General features: G+C 52.5%; 1 protein-coding gene across 4 annotated transcripts; it reads left to right on the top strand.

The window, feature by feature from the left end:
- Positions 1-1,420: 1,420 nt before the first annotated feature.
- On the top strand, positions 1,421-11,825 carry PIRT (phosphoinositide interacting regulator of transient receptor potential channels). Of its 4 annotated transcripts, none has more exons than XM_052807864.1 (3): positions 1,421-1,701; positions 2,213-2,426; positions 8,385-11,825. In XM_052807864.1, the coding sequence occupies exons 2-3, from the start codon at positions 2,424-2,426 to the stop codon at positions 8,805-8,807; spliced, it is 426 nt and encodes a 141-aa protein (XP_052663824.1). In that variant the 5' UTR covers positions 1,421-1,701; positions 2,213-2,423; the 3' UTR covers positions 8,808-11,825. The 4 variants fall into 4 exon arrangements, with proteins under 4 accessions (XP_052663824.1, XP_052663821.1, XP_052663820.1 ...); XM_052807861.1 differs by having other exon boundaries at positions 2,208-2,426; XM_052807860.1 differs by having other exon boundaries at positions 1,422-1,701; positions 2,306-2,426.
- The last annotated feature ends 6,941 nt before the right edge of the window (positions 11,826-18,766 follow it).

Raw genomic sequence — 18,766 nt, 5'->3', positions numbered from 1 at the left:
TATGACCTGGCCCCTGCCTGCTCTCTGCCACCACTGCTTGGTCCTTGGGGCAGGTAGGAGGTGCCAGGGGTGCTGCAAGGAGCACGGGGCAAGTCTGGGGGGGGCTGAAATGAATAGGGCCATGTGAGGGAGTATCTGGCTGAAGCACAGGGCTGGATGTTCCCCAGCAGGGCAGAAGCAGCTCAGTTCAGCCTGGAGACAGTGCAGAACCAGGACTTGAAATGCATCCTGCTGCAGGTGCTGAAATGAAGCCTTCCCACCTCTATTTTTATATTTTTTTTACCCCAGCTGCTCCTTTAGGCGAAATAATTTACCCCCTTGGACCTGCACTAGGGAACCCAAATCCACTCAACTCTCCCAATTCTAGAGACTCTTTTCATCTGTTCAAGTGAACACTCCCAAAACCCCTGGCTCCTTTGGCTGCTGACTGCCAGATCAATGGGCAAGGGAGCTCACCCCGTTACCCCAGGGCTTGGCTGTTGTGCTCAGCTAACTCATCCACCTCCCATCAAGAGGTGAGGACAGACCACAGACTAGGATGCTGAGCTCATCCCACCTCTGCCCCTCTCTGCCTCTCTGCCCCTGCTCCAGCCTGTGAGCCAGCTGCCCCAGCTGCCCCTTACTGAAGAGCTCCATAACCTGTCCCATGTCCACCTACAGCTGGCCAGAGATCTACACAGAGCTGAGTTGAAGGACCTCAACTTGACAAACAGCTTCTTGTCTTCCTGCCTGAGCTCCCCACACCTGGATGACCTGGTTTCTCCCCACCCTGACCCACAGTCCCTCTGGACCCTCCTTCTCCCCTTCCAGCCCCATGTGCTGCCCTCAGATGCTCTGCTCCCAGCCCACCACCCTTGTGGGCCATGCCCACTCCTATCAGAGTTCCACAACTGCTTGCCCATCCCACCTCCTGGCCAGGTATGTGGTGCAGCTTAGGTACTGTTACTTACTGCACCAAACCAACAAAGAGCCCTCGGGGATGCAGGCAGCCCCACCAATGCTGGAACCTGGCCCTGGGCGCCAGTAATGTCTGTGTCAGTCTGGATCCCTTCCCTGCAGCAAGTGGATTCACACTAATACAAGAGGGTATTGAAGTTTGGCTCTGGGTTCGTGAAAGGAGGTAGTATGCCAGAACCATCTCCCTCTTCCATTCCCCTCCTTGTAATGGACTCAGGATGTTAATTAATAGCTAATTGCTGATATCTTGCATCCCTCTAATGTCTCACCGAGGAGTCTCAAAGCACTTTGCAGACACTGGCTACGATCCCCTGCTTTGAGAGTGCAGAAATTGCAGTCCAGAGATGTTTCAGGAACTTGCTGATGATTCAAGTCTGGATCAGCAACAGATCCCAGTCCTGGATCCCTGCTCCAAGCACCGACTCACCCTGCCTCTCCTGCCATGCCTCTGGACTGCCTCCCAAACTGCGGCCTTTTATAAAACCCTCCCAGGCAAGCTGCCTAGAAGTCAGCTTTGCAGGGGCCCGAGGCAGGGAAACAAAGAGTTAAACAATATACTGATAGGCTGGTGAGATCATCAGAGCTGGGATGCACTCCATTGTTTATTAGACTCAACAGAGCCCAGCAGACAACATCCAGAGGGATGTGGGGCTTGGGGTGAGCCTGGCTTAGGAGAGCGGCACCTTCTGCTGCAGCCTGTCCCACTGCCGGTGGGGTGGGCAGCCATCCCTCACCACTCACCACGTAAGTAGGATGGATTTCCATGGGTTTGGCTCTGGGGGTGGTGGAAAGGGAGATGGGATGGGATACAGCATGGCAAGGCTGGGGGTCATCCTCTTGCTGGGCCCCAAAAAGGGACTTGCAGATGTTCTTTGCTCAGCAAGACCCTGAGCGTGTTGCTGGGACTGTCTAAACTCTGGGCGATGCTGGAAATTTGATCCCAAAGGATGCAGGCGGCTGGGCCCAACCCGGCTCCACTACACCAGCAAATGGGCACTGGCTCCATCTCAATTTACACCCCAGATCTGGTGGGGCTTGTAGGCAATGTGAAATCCCCTGACACGTTGCCTTATTTCTCCACCCCTGGTCTCAGAGCAGAGCTAGCCAGTCTGCAGGGATGGCTGCCCACATAGCCACTGCCAGCCCCCTCCTTGTCCCGAGGTGAGCAGGGGCATGGGGACAGGAGGAGAGAGGATGGAGCTTCAGCACTCATGCCTGGCACCGACACAACTCTCCCTGTCTTCTCCCAGAGCAGAGCCCACTCAGCCCAGCAGGATCCAGCCCTCTTGGGGCTGACACACAGCAACAGAAAGCCAGATGGTCTGAGCCGCTCCTTTTGTGCCTGCAGGAGCCGGTGGCTGGGTTCCTCCACGGCGTGCTCAGGGGATGTTTAGTGCAACCGGCTGCCTCACCTCCCGCAGCGAGCCACTGCACGCCGGTGACAGCCGTGACGACAGAAGCACAGCATGGTGAGTGAGCTCTCAGCACTCGGTCCCTCCCAGGGAGATTCCCTGCCCCGACACCCGCACAAGGAACAGGGTGCTGTCCCCCGTCAGCACCTCCCCATGTGCAAGTCCCCTGAGGCAGGCGTGCAGCTGCGGGGCTGCTCTTTGCAGGATAGCTGCTGGCGGGGCAGGTCCCCCACCTCCACCAGGAAGCAGCCCCCCAGTCCTCAGCTTACTCGATTTCTTGGGGATCTCGGGCACGCTGGCTCACTGAATATACATCTCACTCCTATTCATTTTGAACATGATTGATAGCCACTCTTGATTAAATTTGGCCAGTGCTAAGTGTCTAACAAAAAGTTTCTGCAAAGTGCATGCATGCAGTCAGTGCAGCAGCCTCCTTTTCCACCCATCCCACGGTCACCCATGAGTCCTCTAGAGCAGCTAACCCCTTCTCCTGGCAAACATGGACCCAAGACTGTCATCTGGGGGGGTCCTGTACTGAGGTTAAACATCAGGACCAATTAAAGAGTCAGACTGAGACACCCCAGAGCAGCAGGAAAAGCCTCAGTTTTTCTCCATTCCCCAACATTACAGTTTCCTCCCAGCTGGGACCCACCAGTGAGGACTTTGCTGCCCACCCACTGGGGTGGCAGGCAGGACACATCTTCTGGCTGAAGGACAAACAAACACTTTGGGTCTTACCCCAAGGCTTTGCAGAGCACCTGATGCTGCTGTTTGCCAGGGGACCATTGCCAAGCCATCTGGAGGCCACTGGAAACCCCAGAGAGCCATGGCGCAGTTGGGAGGGTCTGGGGGTCCCTCTCTGTGGAACAGCTTGTGGCTTTGGTGGGCAAGTATCTAGATCTTAGATGGCCAGATTGAGATCAGGTGGGGGAAGTGTGTGCACATCTGTGTTCAGGTGACTTCCACCCAACTGCTCCATAGCACTGGAGCTGCCATTCACCCAGCGGTGGTACTGGTGCCAGGCAGACCAGAGATCACTTGCTTTGTCTGCTTAGGGACAGCTGGCAGGGTTTGAGCCCTCAGGAAAAGCCTGGCCAGGCCTGGCACTTGATCCAGGCTGGTCTTTTTGTTTCTCCCCAGCATAAATCAGGGCAAGCCACATCCATGGAGTGCAGAGCTAGCTTTGTTTTTAACTCAAAACTTTCTTTTCCATGATGGTTGATTCCCAGAGGGATGTGGGGCTAGAGGTGAACATGGCTTAGGAGAGAAGCAGCTTCTGCTGCTGCCTGTCCCACCCCTGGTGGGTGGGGAACTTTCTTCAGGGAAGTGGCTTGACAGCAGAGAAGGCGGCAAAATACATCCATAAAGTTGGCCTGGATTTCCAGCAACATTTGGTGGTTGGTTTGCAAAATCCTTAACTTTTCCCCCAGTGATTTGTGTGGTAAAACACAGGGCAGAGACCCCAAGTGCTGCAGCCCCTCCGTACCACCCTGCAAACGGCAGCACCACCACCGACCCCCTGGGCTCTGCGCCTGGGGCTGGTCCACGCTCACCCACACCATCGGTGCTCCCATGGAATGGCACCCACTTAGTCCTAGGGCAAAGACCAGCTCCACTTCAGGACACTGAGAGGAGTCTTCATGAGGAAGAGCCAAATGGAGATAGACACCAATCCCTGAGGTGAGACTGTCTGAGCTGGGGAAGCTCCAGTGTCCCTGGCCATGCAAAGTGGGAAGAAATGGCAGAAACTGCTTGCAGTGAGGACTTAAGAGGAGCATGTAAGAAGCTCCTGAAGAATCAGAGCTGTGTCCCCAAATAAGAAGGAGATGGCCAGGTTGAGGACTGGATTGGGAGAGTAAATCCAGCTATTGCATGGCCAGAGGACATAGACCTGTGCATAGGAGCAGAGCCTTCAGATCGGGCTCTTGCCCCACTTCTAGCACAGCTCTGGCCACATCTGCAGATTGTTTGCAGCATCCCAGGTCCTGGGCTGGGATGCCAGTCCTGAGAGCTGCTGCTGCTGGGGGCTGGCATGTGAGGAACACCATCTGCAGCCAGGATGGGCTGAGGGACCGAGGGTAGAGCCCTTGGGTGCTCTGCCCAGTCCAAAGCTCTCCCCTCATCACCACCATGTAATGTCCCCAAGGTCCAGGAGGTATCCAAGTGTGTGCTGTGCTGCTTTGGCACTGGGGTCCCCAGCAACAGCAGCAAGGGGGTCCCAGTGGATCTCCCAGCTCAGAAACCGAGTATCACCACACAAAACACTGGAAGAGCAAAGGGAGGAGAAATAGAATCACATGAGGCTTTTCCTTATGGAGGGGGAAAAGAAAGACCCCAGTGTTAGCTCCACCGCCAACAGCTGCCCAAGATTTCAGAGGCAGCAGCAGCACAGCCCCAGACATGAAATCCGAGATGTGCTCTAGAGGCATTTTCAAGCCAGCAAACAGCCATCTGCTGATGCTCTCCTTACAACAATAATGATTTAAAAAAATTGGGAGAAATCTGATAGCATTATCCTGCCAGGCTGCTCAGTACAACCATCCCATCTTCAAATATGAGCATCTGTGATGAATTAGGGATGGAGCATGGGCAGAGCAGGAGCAGAAATCACATTAGCTCTCCCAAGAACTGCAGATACATGCAGTGCTTGCAAACAAGCTCCTCGCCACTTGCAGGGAGTAAAATCCTTCACTAGCTAGCAGTGGGAAAAAGTGTGACCAAAAAAGCATGCTCTGCCGGGAAGTGCCAGAAAAGCAATCAGTGCCTGGGAATTGTGGTGAGAGGAGTGGTTATGCCAGAAAATAAATGGGGGGAAAAAAATCCACTCTAGTGTAAATGCAAACCTGAAAGGAAGACGATGGTTTCTGCAGGAGCCTGACATTAATGCTCTGCAAAATGAAGAGGATGGTGCTTCACAGAGCTCAGAGTACTCCCAGATGCAGAGGCAGGGCGGCAGCACAAGCAAACAGGCAAGCAGGGAGTGGGGTGCCTGAAAGATGGGGCAGGACAGACTGCATTAGACTACTGAGATATGAGATCTGGGCATCATTCCAGAGAAGAAAGCAAATTTCCAACCACAAAGCCAAATTAAAATTATACAGTGGCTTGATCATAAAAACTCTCCACAATGGATGTTACAAGAAAAAACGAAGAAATGCCACGGCTGCCTAGGATGAAATTTCAGGAAGAGCCTTGCAAAAGATTTGAGCTAGAAGAAGGGGATCACAACCCAGCAACACTACGAGCAAGGCAGCTGGTAGACAGGCTGCAAGCACCATCCAGGCAAGAAGTTATCCAGGATCTGGACACATCTCTGCAAAACTGCAGCTGGTGGGTTTTTTTGGAGGACTGGGCTGAGTCCTGGGCAGGTTGTATAGGTGGAAGGTTTTTGCCCATGCAGAGCCAGCCTCACTGTCTCCTCAGAAAACTGAACATTGCTGTCAGTATTTGTTTTTTTGTCTCAGGAGCCTGTGGCTGCCTGGAGCTGCAACTTACAGGAGTGGTGAGGTGCACTGCATCACAGAAGCTGACAGCAGAGGAAGTTGTACCTGATCACCTGCATATCTAACATGGCTGTAGCCATCAAAATAACATCTCATGGCAGCTCATGCCTCTCCAAAGCCAAGAGGTCAGCATGCACTGCTGCAATCAGTCCAGCTTGCGGAGATAGGATTACCAGCTCAAAAGCAAGAGAAACAGAAACCAGAGCTTGCTACTATGACCAACCTTACCTGCCTTGTCAAGTGCTTGATCATCCCTGATCAAGTGCTGTAGAAGATATCTCAGGATTGCAGAAATGTGTCCCATCCTCTGTCCCTGTCTTTCCTGGTTCAACAGAGAGGGGTGAAAGCTGAAGATAGGAGAGACGCAAATTGTGTCCATTGCTTTCAGCTTTCATTTTTTGCTTGTTGGTCCAAGTTCGACAAACCTGAAACATCACAAAATATGTCGATACCACCAGATCTGTATTGCTACAACAGTGTCTGTGTTGGGGGGACTAAACTGAAAAATTACACCTGTCTCTCTTCAGAATAAACCGCAAACCTTGGCAAGGGACAAAGGTGAAAGAATAAGGGAGGTGCTGACTGGCACCCAGCCATCAGCATCCCTAGATGGGCACTAGGCCCAGTATGGCCCAAATACGGGCAGGTTTCCTTTAGACAGTGCCTCTGGAGCTATGCCAGCTTTGTAGCCTCTGTGCAGCTGCACATACATGGTACATGGTCTCACATTGATCAGCAGCAATGGGAAAAGAGCTGGAGCCACTGGGCTTCATGCTTATCTCATCTACACCTCGTTGCTGCCCGCTGCAGCCACAGACCTTCCCGTGGCACACGCAGGGTGCAAATCCAGCCCGGTATCACCCATGATGTGCACCTCCTGGTGAGCCATCCCATGGGCCAGCAGTAGGTCTGGGTGCAGCCAGGGCTGAACTGAGCAAACATGCAGCCTGTGGTGCCATGTGTGCCAAATGAGGGCCAAAGCAGGGTTTTAAATTAACTGCTCTGGACCAAAGCCCGCTTAGGCTCAAAGCTCGCATGGTGCTTAGGAAGAGCTGTGCTCGACAGTGGAGCAGACACAGAGCCCTGGTGGCACTGCCCATCCATCTGAGAACCACTGGGGTCTTGTGCCCGGGCCAGGGTGGATGTGGTTTGAGCTTGAGTCCTGTCCTGCATGGGGGAGATCTAAGCAACAGCTTTGAGCCTGGCAGCAACCATCAGTGGCTCTACTTTGTAGTGCTGGCAGAAGGGCAATGCGGGGTCCTGGGCTGCTCCAGGCTGGCACCGCTGTTTTACTCCTACTGCAGAGCATTCCCATGCCTTGAGGGAGGGGACAGACTGAAGGACCAGCAGAGGACAGGTCAGTCCCAGCCCTCCTGACACCACTGAGCCCCTGGGAGAAAACCTGGCAGCTCAGGCAGGAGTTTGCTTTGCAAAAATATCTGTTTCCTGGGGGTGAAGCATCCATGTCCCTGGCCTCTCCCGCCCTCCTCAGCCCTGGTACCTGCACCAGGTCATCTCTGCTGGGCTTCCCACCAGGAGGGCAGACCGTGCATCAGGAGCACTCCCCGATCCAGCCTCCTGCTCTTGTCTCCTCAGCAGAGCCCTGAGGAAATAGTGGTTAACATAATGCTTGGCCCTTCCCATTTACCATAATGGTTTCTCCGTGCTAAAGGCACTTTGTTTCTGGGAAAATGTATTTCCTCCTTGAGTTGGTGAAAAAATAATGTGCCAAAAAGCCACACAGCTGACCCAGCCATCACAAGGTAGAGCATTTCAGTGTGCTTCTGCTGCGGAACTCAAGAGCCCTTCAGCAGCAGCCTACCCCAGCTTACAGATGGAGAAATATTTCCTGTGTGAGGAGCATTTCCCCATCTCCCATCTGTGCATTTAGATAGCAAACGAGAAGCTCCTGTACTGCAGCTACTACAAGGGTGACACGTCTGGGCTGGATGTGGCAGTGGGGAACATACGGCCTCAGGGGCTTGAAGGAAGCACTCGGCCCATGCGAGGGTGCTTTCTGCTCTCCTACTGAGCAAACCTGACACGGCACACCTGTGCCTCACTTCCCCACCTGCAAGAGGGAGACATGGCCATGCCACAAGGTGCTGAGGTGTAATTTGGGATCTGGGAGGGAAAGCGGGTCCGGGGATACAGCCACCATCACCAGCCCTGCTTGCAGCGCCCTCCTACTCCCCTGAAAGTAGCCAAGAGCCCTGGGAGGCTCAGGGTAGTGGGTTCTAATGGGCATCTAGTCATCCCACTATGAATCTCTGTCCATGGGTGGGCAGTGGGACTCCATAGACATCCTCAATCCAGCCTACCTGCAGGACCCCATTGCCTATTCCTACATTTCGTTGCTCTCATAGGTGTGATGCTCTTCTCTCCCTGCAGTGACCCACAAAGCCTTCTCCACCTTCATTTGACTTGGCACTGATTAATGACCAAATGGGAAGCACCCAATCCATCCTCCATCACTAGCCCTGCTCTGCTCTTTCTCTTTTGTCCATCTCAGGTCTCCTCCTCAGAACCCATCACCATGGAAATTCCCCCCAAGAGCCCTGACGGGAGTGAGAAGTCTCCTCAGTCCAAGGAGATGTTGGCCAGTAACACAGCCAGCACCCTCTGCATCAGCTCCCGGAGCGAGTCTGTCTGGACCAGCACATCCAGAAGCAAGTGGGACATATACCACAAGCCTGTCATTGTTGTGTCTGTCGGAGCAGCCGTCTTCCTCTTCGGGATGGTCATCACTAGCCTGTCTTGCATCCAAACCAAGAACAAAAATGTTTACAAAATGTGTGGCCCAGCTTTCCTGTCCTTGGGACTGATGCTCCTCGTTTGTGGCCTTGTCTGGATCCCCATCATCCGGAAGAAGCAGAAGCAGAGGCAGAAGTCACAGTTTCTGCAGAGCCTCAAGTCCTTCTTCTTTAACCGCTGAGGTCAGCCCAGGACCTTACTGGGAAGGCTCCCCTCACCTCTACCCACCTGTGTTGGTTAGCCAAAAAAGAAACATGTTCTTGTACTCTCCTAGAAGATTGAATCCCAGTAAGTCTCTTCCCTACAGGTGAAACGCACTGTAGCAGTCTCCAGTGTGAAAATGAACTTTGTATTTCATCCAAGTAAGCCCAGAAAAAAAGAGAGCAGGATTTTGCAGTTGAGCCCAGCAAGGCAGGTCCGAGCTCTCTGCATCGCCCTCCTGTCCAATGAGCAACCCAATGTCACATATCAGGAAAAGCAAAGCTCCTAAGTAACCTGGCTCCACCCAGTAGCTTCTGCAAGATACATCAGCAGAGAGGAGCCAACCAACTACAGACTGTGAGTAAAGCCTGGTGTGAACACTGCTGACTGCAAACTGCAGTTCAGATGGAGAAACTGGGAGGCCAGAGATGGTTCATCCAGCACTAGTGGAGAGAAGCAGGACAATGTAGTTCCAGACCACTTTCTATTAGAGGAGGCCACCAGAACAGGCAACATATATCACAAAAGCTTAGGAGGACCAGACATGTTGACCATGGCCAGGACTTTCCTATCACTGACCTATTACAACAGCTGGCTGAGACATGGCCGCAAACTGGAGCTCACTCCTTGCTCAGCGTGTAATGCTCACAAGCTTTATTTATTGCTCCAAAGGGTCGAGGCAAGGAACAGCATTACAAGCATTTTTTGCTTCCTCTGGCAGAGGGTGTTTAATAAAGGCTATTCCTCCAGACCTACAGGGGCAAAGTTGTTTTGCAGCATCTGTCCATTTGCACTGATGTTGTCTGCCAGAGTCACCCATAAACCCTAACTGTCAGCCTATTCATGCAACCAGAATTGGACCACAGGCAAGAGAGACAAGTTCGTTGTCCCTACCACTCTATTTCTGCCTTTAATAAATGTGTGCCCTGAGGCAATTCACCAAGGAAAGCACGGATCCTTTCCGCATGGTTTTTGCTTTAATTTTATGTTTTCAGCAGGCCTGATTTACTTTAAAAGACAAATTTGAAATGCAAATTATCAGTCTGAAGAACTGGTCTCAGCCTGGACAGCAAGATCTGGGTTGATATAAATAGGCCCATAATGTCCAGCTCCCAGTTCTGGGTTCAGGTGCTGATGAGAGTCTGTTTTTTCAGAAACGCTGATCCAGTCTGGATCCCACGGCGGCCCGTCGTCAGTCCGGTGAGACACCCCAGCACAGCAAGCACTGGATCAAAGGCCTGACACCCGCTGCGGGGTGAGGATGTGGTCGGTGCTGATCAGAAGCAGAAGAGGAACACGGAAGGGGAGACCCCTCCAAGCTCCTCTTTGTAGTCTGCACCTCCGCAGCTTTTCCAAATGTCGTGGGAGGCAGAGAGGCTGGCAGGGGGTGCACTGAGAGAATTTGCAATGTGTTTGCTCTTTGATTTCAGACAGACAGGGTGTGATAACATCCTCTAACTGCTGATGAGAGGGAGCTCATGTAAGCCCTCAGCTTTCTTTAACCCAGTATCCCACATCTACCAAGAGCTCCCAAGGAACTCTGGAGAAAAGCACAAGGAACAGGGCATGCAGACAATAGCTCTTCTCCTGGTTAATGTCCACCTCCCAGCTAACAGCAGTTCATAGCCAAAGCAGAGGTTGCTCCAGACCACTGTTTAACAGCCACCGATACAGCCAATATGCTCACCTCCTCCTGTTCTGCACACTTTTTCAAATTAGCTTGTACTTTCAGTCTCTGCAACATCCTGGAGCTACAATTCCATCAAGCTCTCTAATTTGCCAGATACACTGGAAGCTCTGCATCACATCAGGAGACACAGCAAAAGCAGAGGGTAACAGATCCTGCTGCTCCAGGCCAGCGGGCACCCAGCAGGTCAGTTAAAAGGAAGATGTGTTCACTGTAGTCAAGGATCACGAAGCTGTAGCTGTGGGAACTGTGCTCAGGGCCAAGAGTTGATTCCCTGTTGGGAAATATTTAGCTTCCTCTTGGCCATCTCTCGCTGAACCCCATTATTTCTGAAACTGGTGCCACATCAGGATTTCTGCCTGCAAATATGGTCCAAGGTGCCCATGGGCCAAAGCATTCAAGTGGAAGCATTTGTGCTACCATAATCTTGCTAACACAATTAACCAGGGAGCTCAGGCTCACCTTGACACTGCTGCCAGGCTCCCACCAGTATGTGACCAAGGTTGGCCAGTGCCATGCAGCTGGAGATCCCCTCCACTAGTGTTGGGAGAGTTTGAGGAGACAGCTCCCAGCCTGGCAGCTGACACAGCTGGATTACGAGTATTCAAGCAACGCACGTCCCTTTGTCCCAGGCTCAACCTGGCCCTGAGTTTTGTTTCCTGGGTGGTGCAGACATGTGTGTCCCCAGCCAGCCAGTGCCAGGTTTGTGAATGGGGTGTATGATCTGGCACTGGACCCAGTAAAACTCTGTTTGTTCCTCAGCCATTCATCATGCCATGCAATGCTGTGCTTGTTTTTGCAATCCTGACCTGGCACTAGGCAGCAGTCTCTATTGATTTAGCTCCAACGGGCTCAGGACACTCACCCAAAACTCCTGCTCGGGAGGCAGCTGCAGTCAGAAGAGCAGACAAACATCAGGACTCATGAGGGGGAAGTCACGGAGCAATGTGAAGGGCATCACCAGGTCCTGGCTGGCTGCAGCCTGCAGATCTGGTCACAGACGGGAGTCCTAAAGCTGCACAGTCTGGAGGAGGCACCTGGAAATGGTCCCTGCTGCAAGCAGCTCTGCTGCGGCAAAAGGCTGCTCAGCCTGGGCTAGCTGTCCAAAGGGGTACAACAGGAGGACTAGAAGAACCAAATGTCCTGGAGAGAGGGAGCAGGCATCCTGCTCTCCATGTCTCACGACCAAGGATAAGGAGATGGTCAGTGAAATGTTAGTATGATAGGAAGTCACTAATACCAAGAATCTAATAGGATTCCAGACTGGTTGTTCATAACAAGAATATTAGGTTTAATTAAAGCAAAAATTTCCTAAGGGACTTCCACGTTGCTCCTCTGGTGTCATGTCTGTTCTCTTGTGCCTGCTGGTAGAGAGGGGAGGCTGCATTATAAGGTGTTTGGGACAGATGACGGTGTGGCATCCAGGGGCCACGGTGCAGGGAGGCTCATTCAGGGCATTGAGAGGAGGAAAAGTGGGGCTGGTGCTGCAGGTTTGTTTGGGTGCTAGCCATGTGCCCTGGGTGAGGGTCTCAGGTCTGCGGATATGCTCAGTGGACACCCCTGTAGAGGTGTGAGGAGCACGTGGGTGGCACAGGAAAGTGCCTGGCAAGAGGATGGAGCCTGCCCAGGTGAGGATAAAGGCAATAGCCCAGGGATCAGCAAAGCTTGCTGAGAAGAGGAGAGGAGATTTATCAGGGGGATCTTACCATTTGCTGCCCAAATCTGTAAGGGGACAGTGAGGTAAAGGGAGAGAAGGGTTAACTGAAGGGAAAGCTGTATTAACAGCTTGAAGATCAACATGCAGATGGAAGTCCAGCAACAGAGTGGGAACTCTCCACTTTGTTGCACAGGGTATAAATGCCTGATTACTGCCAGGAAGCTGGGTGGACTTCGCATTTGTGCATGCAATGCAAAGACCTCCCAGCACAGGGAAATGCATCATTCTCTTGAAGTGAGAGAGGCTGAGCCTGACCAAGTTAGGGAAACAGAGATGCAGGGTATCTTGGAGGCTGTTCAAAAGAGTTTCATTAGGAGCTGACATAAAATGCATGCCCCTACTGTGGCCCAGCAAAACCCCACAGGACTGCCAAAAAGTGAAATCCCTCCTCTGTGCTGTGGGACCAGTGAACTTCTACATCCCGCTGATGTGGGAGGCTACAGAGGCAGGGGATATCCGTGGGTTCAAAATGAGTTTATGGACAACAGATCAAAAGAGAGACTGCAGAAGCAACAGAGAAGGATGTGCCCTCTAACTTCTGTAACATAACAGTGGTGGGTGCTGGAGAAGTCAAGGGGACCAGATGGCAGAAAGGGCTGGGCTCACCTGCTGTCTCCTCCTGCCACTGCTGGAGTCAGCACTGGGCTAGAGGGACCTTTGATCTGATCATGGGGCAGTTAATGTCCTTGGGTCATTCCCATGCACCCACAAAGCACTGTTTGACGGCTCCCCAACATTCCTCTCTAATCCCACTGAAGCCTGTTTGAATCCCAGTGTGATGCTTTGGATCAGACCAAAGAAAACTATGTTTTAAGAAAGTATCAGGTTATCCAGCAAACATAATTATGTCCAGCTCCACCAAAGCAAGCTTCGATGCCATCTGCCAACTTCCCCTGTTCTATAAAAAGAACAGGAAATCCATTACAAAATTCATTATCTCTGCAGAGCAGTTCAAAGAGGAAATGTTTCTCTGCATCTCAAAGGTCATCCTCCCCAGCAAACCTGCTGAGCAGGCTCTGCTGCTGGATGACGCCCTGCTACAGGGCGTCTACAACAGATTCTTCATTCCTGGGCTTTAACAAAAGTTAAACCTGTCCAAAGATACTGCACACCCATGTTGTATACCTCTCTCCAAGGATGTTAAATTGTGTTTTATCTCACTTCACATTAACTGGATTCATCCTTGGTGTAATCTGCAGATTCCTTCAACTGCTGCTGGGAATTGCACTAACACTAACCCCCTCCTCTGGGGTATAAATGATTTAACTGTGGAAGGAAGCAGGTGACCACTGGTGTCTGTAAGTGCACATATCTATTCCCCTGAGAACTTCCACCAGTCCTTCCTTGAAACACAGCTGAGGGCTCATGGGGCCACGGGGGCTGATACCGGAGTTCCCGCTGGGATGACAGCTTCATGCCTGCATCTGGATATTAGCTGGGCTGCCAGTTCAGCGTGCACCCTGAAATGCTGCTGGTGCTTCCTTGCACTGTAAGGAGCAGACGACAACCCATCTGGATCAACTTCAATAGCCCATCCCTCACTCAAAGCCCGCAGCCCTTCTCTGTCCTTAATGAGCAGTAATGAGAGTAATAACTTTCAGAGGACTCTCAATGCTCACAGTGAGTTTGAAACCCTACAAAAAACTCCAATCCTTCCTATTTTCACACTAGATGTTAGGCACATGGAAATTATCAAACCAGCTCAGATTTACACTGTGGCACCACTGAGAAGGGCGCAGGAAAGCTGCAAGAGGCAGATTTGAGCAAACATGCCCCAGCTTTGCCCCTTAAACTTGCTAAGGGAGGAGAGGGAATGCTGAATTGGGGCTTTTGCCCAAACTATGTCAGAGATGGTAAATCTGGTTATTTCCCACTTAGATGCGGTGCTGCTGTGACCTGGGTGTTTCCAGGGAAGAAAATGCCTCCGGCCATGCAGTTGCTCAGAGCTGCCGGTGCATGAGTGTGCAGTCCCAGGGCTGGGAGTTCCCCCAGCCAGAGCTGGGTGTTGCAGCAGCAAAAGTAGTTGTGTTTTGTCTTCTTTTTTTTTTAATTTCACTCAATCGGAATATCAGGTTGCAACAGAAGTCAGCACCAAAAAGGAAACTGTTTACTTCCAGTGCTCTGACCCAAGATATTTAAAGCTCTGCTCCTCTGCACGCAGCAGCATTGGGGATGGCAAAACTTCTGCTCCCTGCATTACAGGGTTTGCAGCATCCAGACTACCATGACTGCTAAAGGCTCAGGGGCTTCAGAGACGTCTGTCTCCATCCCAGCCTCCCCTGTCAGCATCACTGTGAAGCAAATACCATGAATCCCAGCCTGGTCTCAAGCTGGCTGATGCAGCCTGGTTTTAACCCAACCTGAACCCCCACTCCTGCAATGAACCCCATAACCACTGGGGTGGAGGGGATCCCAGAACACCAGCAAGAAACAGTTGAAAATGTCCCCCCCCACACCTCGGTTTTCTTGTTTTCGAAACCTGCTCAAGCCCCATTGGGGGTTACAAAACTTCCCATCCCTTTCTGTGCTGGAGCACTCTGGGGGTGTGGGAGAAGAGGCTGGGGGGGTGGGGGCGAGCGCAGTGCTGGCATGGGAGCTCAGGTCCCCAGCTGTGGGTTGGGGTGGGCCACAGCCTGAATCTCTGGCAAGGGCAGCCGGGCAACTGCACTCTGGGCAACCTGTGTCAATGTAGGGGTGCTGGTTAAGCCCTATGGAAGGACCGTGGGGACTCCCAGACTGCCCAGCAAGTGTTGTCCTGTGTATTCGTTTAACCAGGAGCTTCCTTTGAGGCTTCTGAGCCTCAAAGTTTAAACTACCTTGTCTAAACTCTATCCCTGGGTTGTTCAACCCCTCTCTGGTCCAGTGATGGCCTTTCCAGTATGTGCCAGCCTGCATCTGCAAGCCTCTGTGAAGGCAGGTAGAGAAATTTGGCTCCTCCACCTCCCTCTTGTCCTTGCAGACACTTACAAAGGAATGGTGCCCCATTATTTGCAGCTCTGACATAGCTCAGCAGCCCTGGTTAGAGCCTGCACTCACCTGGGGAGAGGGGACCCAAATACGTATTGGTGTATCTGTGTCAGTGCAAGGAAAGCCCCTTCCAACCGCATAGTGTAGCCCTCGAGCTGAGTGCATGTGTAATACAGCACCATGTGACTCTGCAGTGAATGCACACAAGCCAGTAAGGCTCAATCTCTCCTAGATCAACTAGGAGGTGCCTTCTGCCAGTCTGCCCTGCCAAGCCTTGGTACCTCACATCCCTCTTCAGACAAAATACAGACTGCAGGTGCCTGTACCTCCCGTGGCACCCTCGGAAGGGACCGCTGTTCCTGACCGCCCCATGGTGCTGCACCATCAACCACAATATCATGGGCAGCTCTCATAGATAGTTATTTATTTGGGGGGTTATAACATCTTGCACTTGACCAGTCCTTGTTTGCAGCACTTCTCCCTTGATTTAGGACCTGGAAAGATTTGCTCAGTTCTAAAGCAAAATCCTTGGGACCATTCCTCAGACTGGCAGATTCAGCTGTCATCCTCCAAGGACTCATGTGTGATGAAGGACTGGAATTGTTGGGATGGTGAGGGACATAATATTAAACTATTTTCTGATGAAAACCTGATGTACTGCTTGGAGATACCCTCCATCAGTATGAGTGGCTATGGGTGGGCAGAGGGGGGGGCAGCAGCATAGTCTGTCAAGAAAAGAGCTGTCAGGGGAAGCTGTGTCCTACTATCTATCTACCTACCTACGTATCTATCCATATACGCTCCCCCCACAGATAAAAGTTGATTTTAATCCCTGAGCAGTTAAGGCAGCCTGATGCTGGTGGGTGCTGTGTGGTTTCAGCCCATGCCAGCCAGCCCTAGAGGCATGTACTGCAGTTGCCTGCAGCATCACCCACCACTGGGACATAGTTTTTCCTCTTCCTGCAGATGGAGAGTAGATTGGCTCATGCCAGAGGAGAGACTGGGACTTTCCCCTCCTCTGCTCTTTCCTTCTCACCTCCTGCAGTGAATCTGCCTGCGTCTCTGATTCTGGGCAAAGCCTATAGAAGAGGTCTTAGCCAGGCTTGGCTCCTGCCCAGCCTGCTGCCTGTCTTCTCTAGGTGGAAGGCCATCCTTCATCGGAGTGTTCTTTCATGTCCTCTGCCCTGGCAGAGTTTAAAGCTGAGCACAGGTATCGGAAGGACAACCTGTTTGCAGAGCTGAAAGTAGCTCAGAATGTCCCTGCTGGGTGCAGGTAAAGAAAACAGTGGATCAGGCTCCCAAGGCTGTCCCTGGACAAGGTACAAAACAAGAAGGAAGGGAGGGAGATGGGAGCTTGGGTCTTCCACACTTGGTGACATGCTGGAAGCATTAAGCCAGGGGATTTAAGGGAAAATGCAGCTCTGGAGTATGTCCTGCCTGATTTGGGAAGGGCCAAAGGACTCAGAAGGGCATCCCATATGTCTGTGTATATGTGTGCCCATGGGATAGTTGGTATTTTGGGAAAGGGTCTCCAGGGAAAGCACTTGGGGGAAAGCACTTGGGGGTTGCGGGCTCTTGGTGTGTGGCTGAGATCAGAAGAGACCAACAGCCCCAGAGCTGATGCTGGCACATCACGGGGATTGCTTATGTCAGGGGGCTGGGCTCCCGGCATGCTTTTGCCATGTCCAACAGCAGTAGAAGCAATAAACCCCAAGTGGCACGTAATCGACAGCCGCCTCTGCTAAAAGCAGCTCTCCCCGCTATTCTAAGATCAGCGATTACTGCTGAGCCAGGCCCTGCAGGTAAATGGGAAACAGCTCACCAGGCTTGCCCTATGAAAGGCATTGGCTGTGCATGGCGCTGCCTCTGCTATAGCAAGACTCAGTGGCATCTCTGCCTGAGAGACTGAGGCACTGGACCAGTGACGGGTCCTGTTGGCTCCCAGTTGAAATCCTTGCTGGGAAAAGCTGCAGCCCCTCCCTCTGCCCAGTGCTGATAATTGACTCTGGCTTTTCCTAGTGGTTACAGCCATCCTTTAGTGCATGGGCTCCCCCATCTGCTTGGTGAGGAGGTGGGGTCGAAGGTTTGTCTGGTTTTTCTGGCTGCTGTGAGTGCTTCCCCAGCCCCAGCTGGATCTGCAGGGTTTGGGGTGTAGAGCATGGGGTGTGGTCTGCACCCTGCCTGCCCCCATGCCTGGACCAGCTCTTAGGGTCCCACTTTGGGCTGGTGTGCCCATGAATTACTCCAAGTTTTGCACAGTGCTTTGGGTTGGGATAAGCCAGCAATCTTCCTTCCAGTTCTGCTTGCCTTCTACCCTTGACTGCAGCCTAAACCTGGGTCTTTGAACTCCAGCGTAGGGAAGGGGTGGCTGGAAATCGCAGGCCAGTATAATCAGCACTGCCAGCATATTCCTCAGCTGTACCGACCTCAGCTCGACACGTCTGTTTGTCAGTCGTTCGTGCCAGGGAAGGAGCTGCTGCCCAAGGCAAGCAGCGGTGTGCATGGCTGATTGCATCAGGTCAGTGGAGGAGCAGGCAGATAAGCTGTCCCTGGGGCACTGCTGCTGGGAGCGCTCATCAGCCCTTCAGCTGCTCACAGTGCAGGTGCTAGTCTAAGCCAGCTTTCGCTTGATAAATCTGTTGCAATGGTTTTACAGTGGTGCCTGTCAGCACCGGTGGATGCTGCCGTGCAGGTCAGACCCTGGCGTTGCCGCTCCCCCATTCCTGCCATGCAGCTCTTGCAGATGGGACTGCACAGGAGCTGCTGGCCACTTCTGGGGAGCATTTGCAGATCTTGCAGAAAAGCTTCCAACTGAAGTGCACCCACCAAAGCCATGTGCCAGCCAGAGCTCAATGATGTTCACAGCACAAAGTTGGGCAGGGAGTGCTGGACCCCCTCTGCACCATGGTCTGGGTGGGCTGAGATGCCCCTGGTCGGGGATGTGAAGGGCCCTGCAACGTGTGGGAATTTATTTCAGTAGAGGGGACCGTGTGCTAAACCACCATGCGCCAGGATGCTTTGAAGCATTGTCCTCTGTGGGATGCTTTTCAGGGGATCAGCATCACCAGCCAGGGCTCAGCAAGGAAGGTGTGCTGGGGGAAGGAGCCTTTCCTAATTCAGTGCTATTCCTGTCCAGCCATGATGTCTGGGCTCCTTTCCCAGATGTATGAAAAGGTACATCACTCAGTGTCTATCAATCAGTGTCTTTTGGGGAGGGCGTGTGCTGGTTTTACCATTCCTCCCCAGAGAGATGCCCTGAGAGTTCAATATAAATTGCTCTGAGCTTTCATTCGGTCAAGGAAGCTCTTCCAGACTTGGCAGGAGAGCGCTCAGAGCGCAGCTTTGCTCCTGCAGCCATGAGTCCCACAGCTGAGATCCAATCCCAAAATGTTCCTACCCTGCATGGAGCTGCTGGCCCTTGAAGGAAACCAGTCCCCTTGTGCTGCAGGAGGGAGTTCGATCACCCCTGCCAAAGCTGAGTTCATCTGCAGAGCCTACATTTATGGGAGCTTGAGCCATTCACCACCACAGGCATAGACAGCACTGAGCCGTTCAGATGTGGCTGGAG

This window comes from Harpia harpyja, chromosome 14 (assembly GCF_026419915.1).
Source record: "Harpia harpyja isolate bHarHar1 chromosome 14, bHarHar1 primary haplotype, whole genome shotgun sequence".
Lineage (NCBI taxonomy): Eukaryota > Metazoa > Chordata > Aves > Accipitriformes > Accipitridae > Harpia > Harpia harpyja.
Note: the sequence above shows the minus strand (reverse complement) of the source record. Positions and strands in the feature narration are given on the sequence as shown.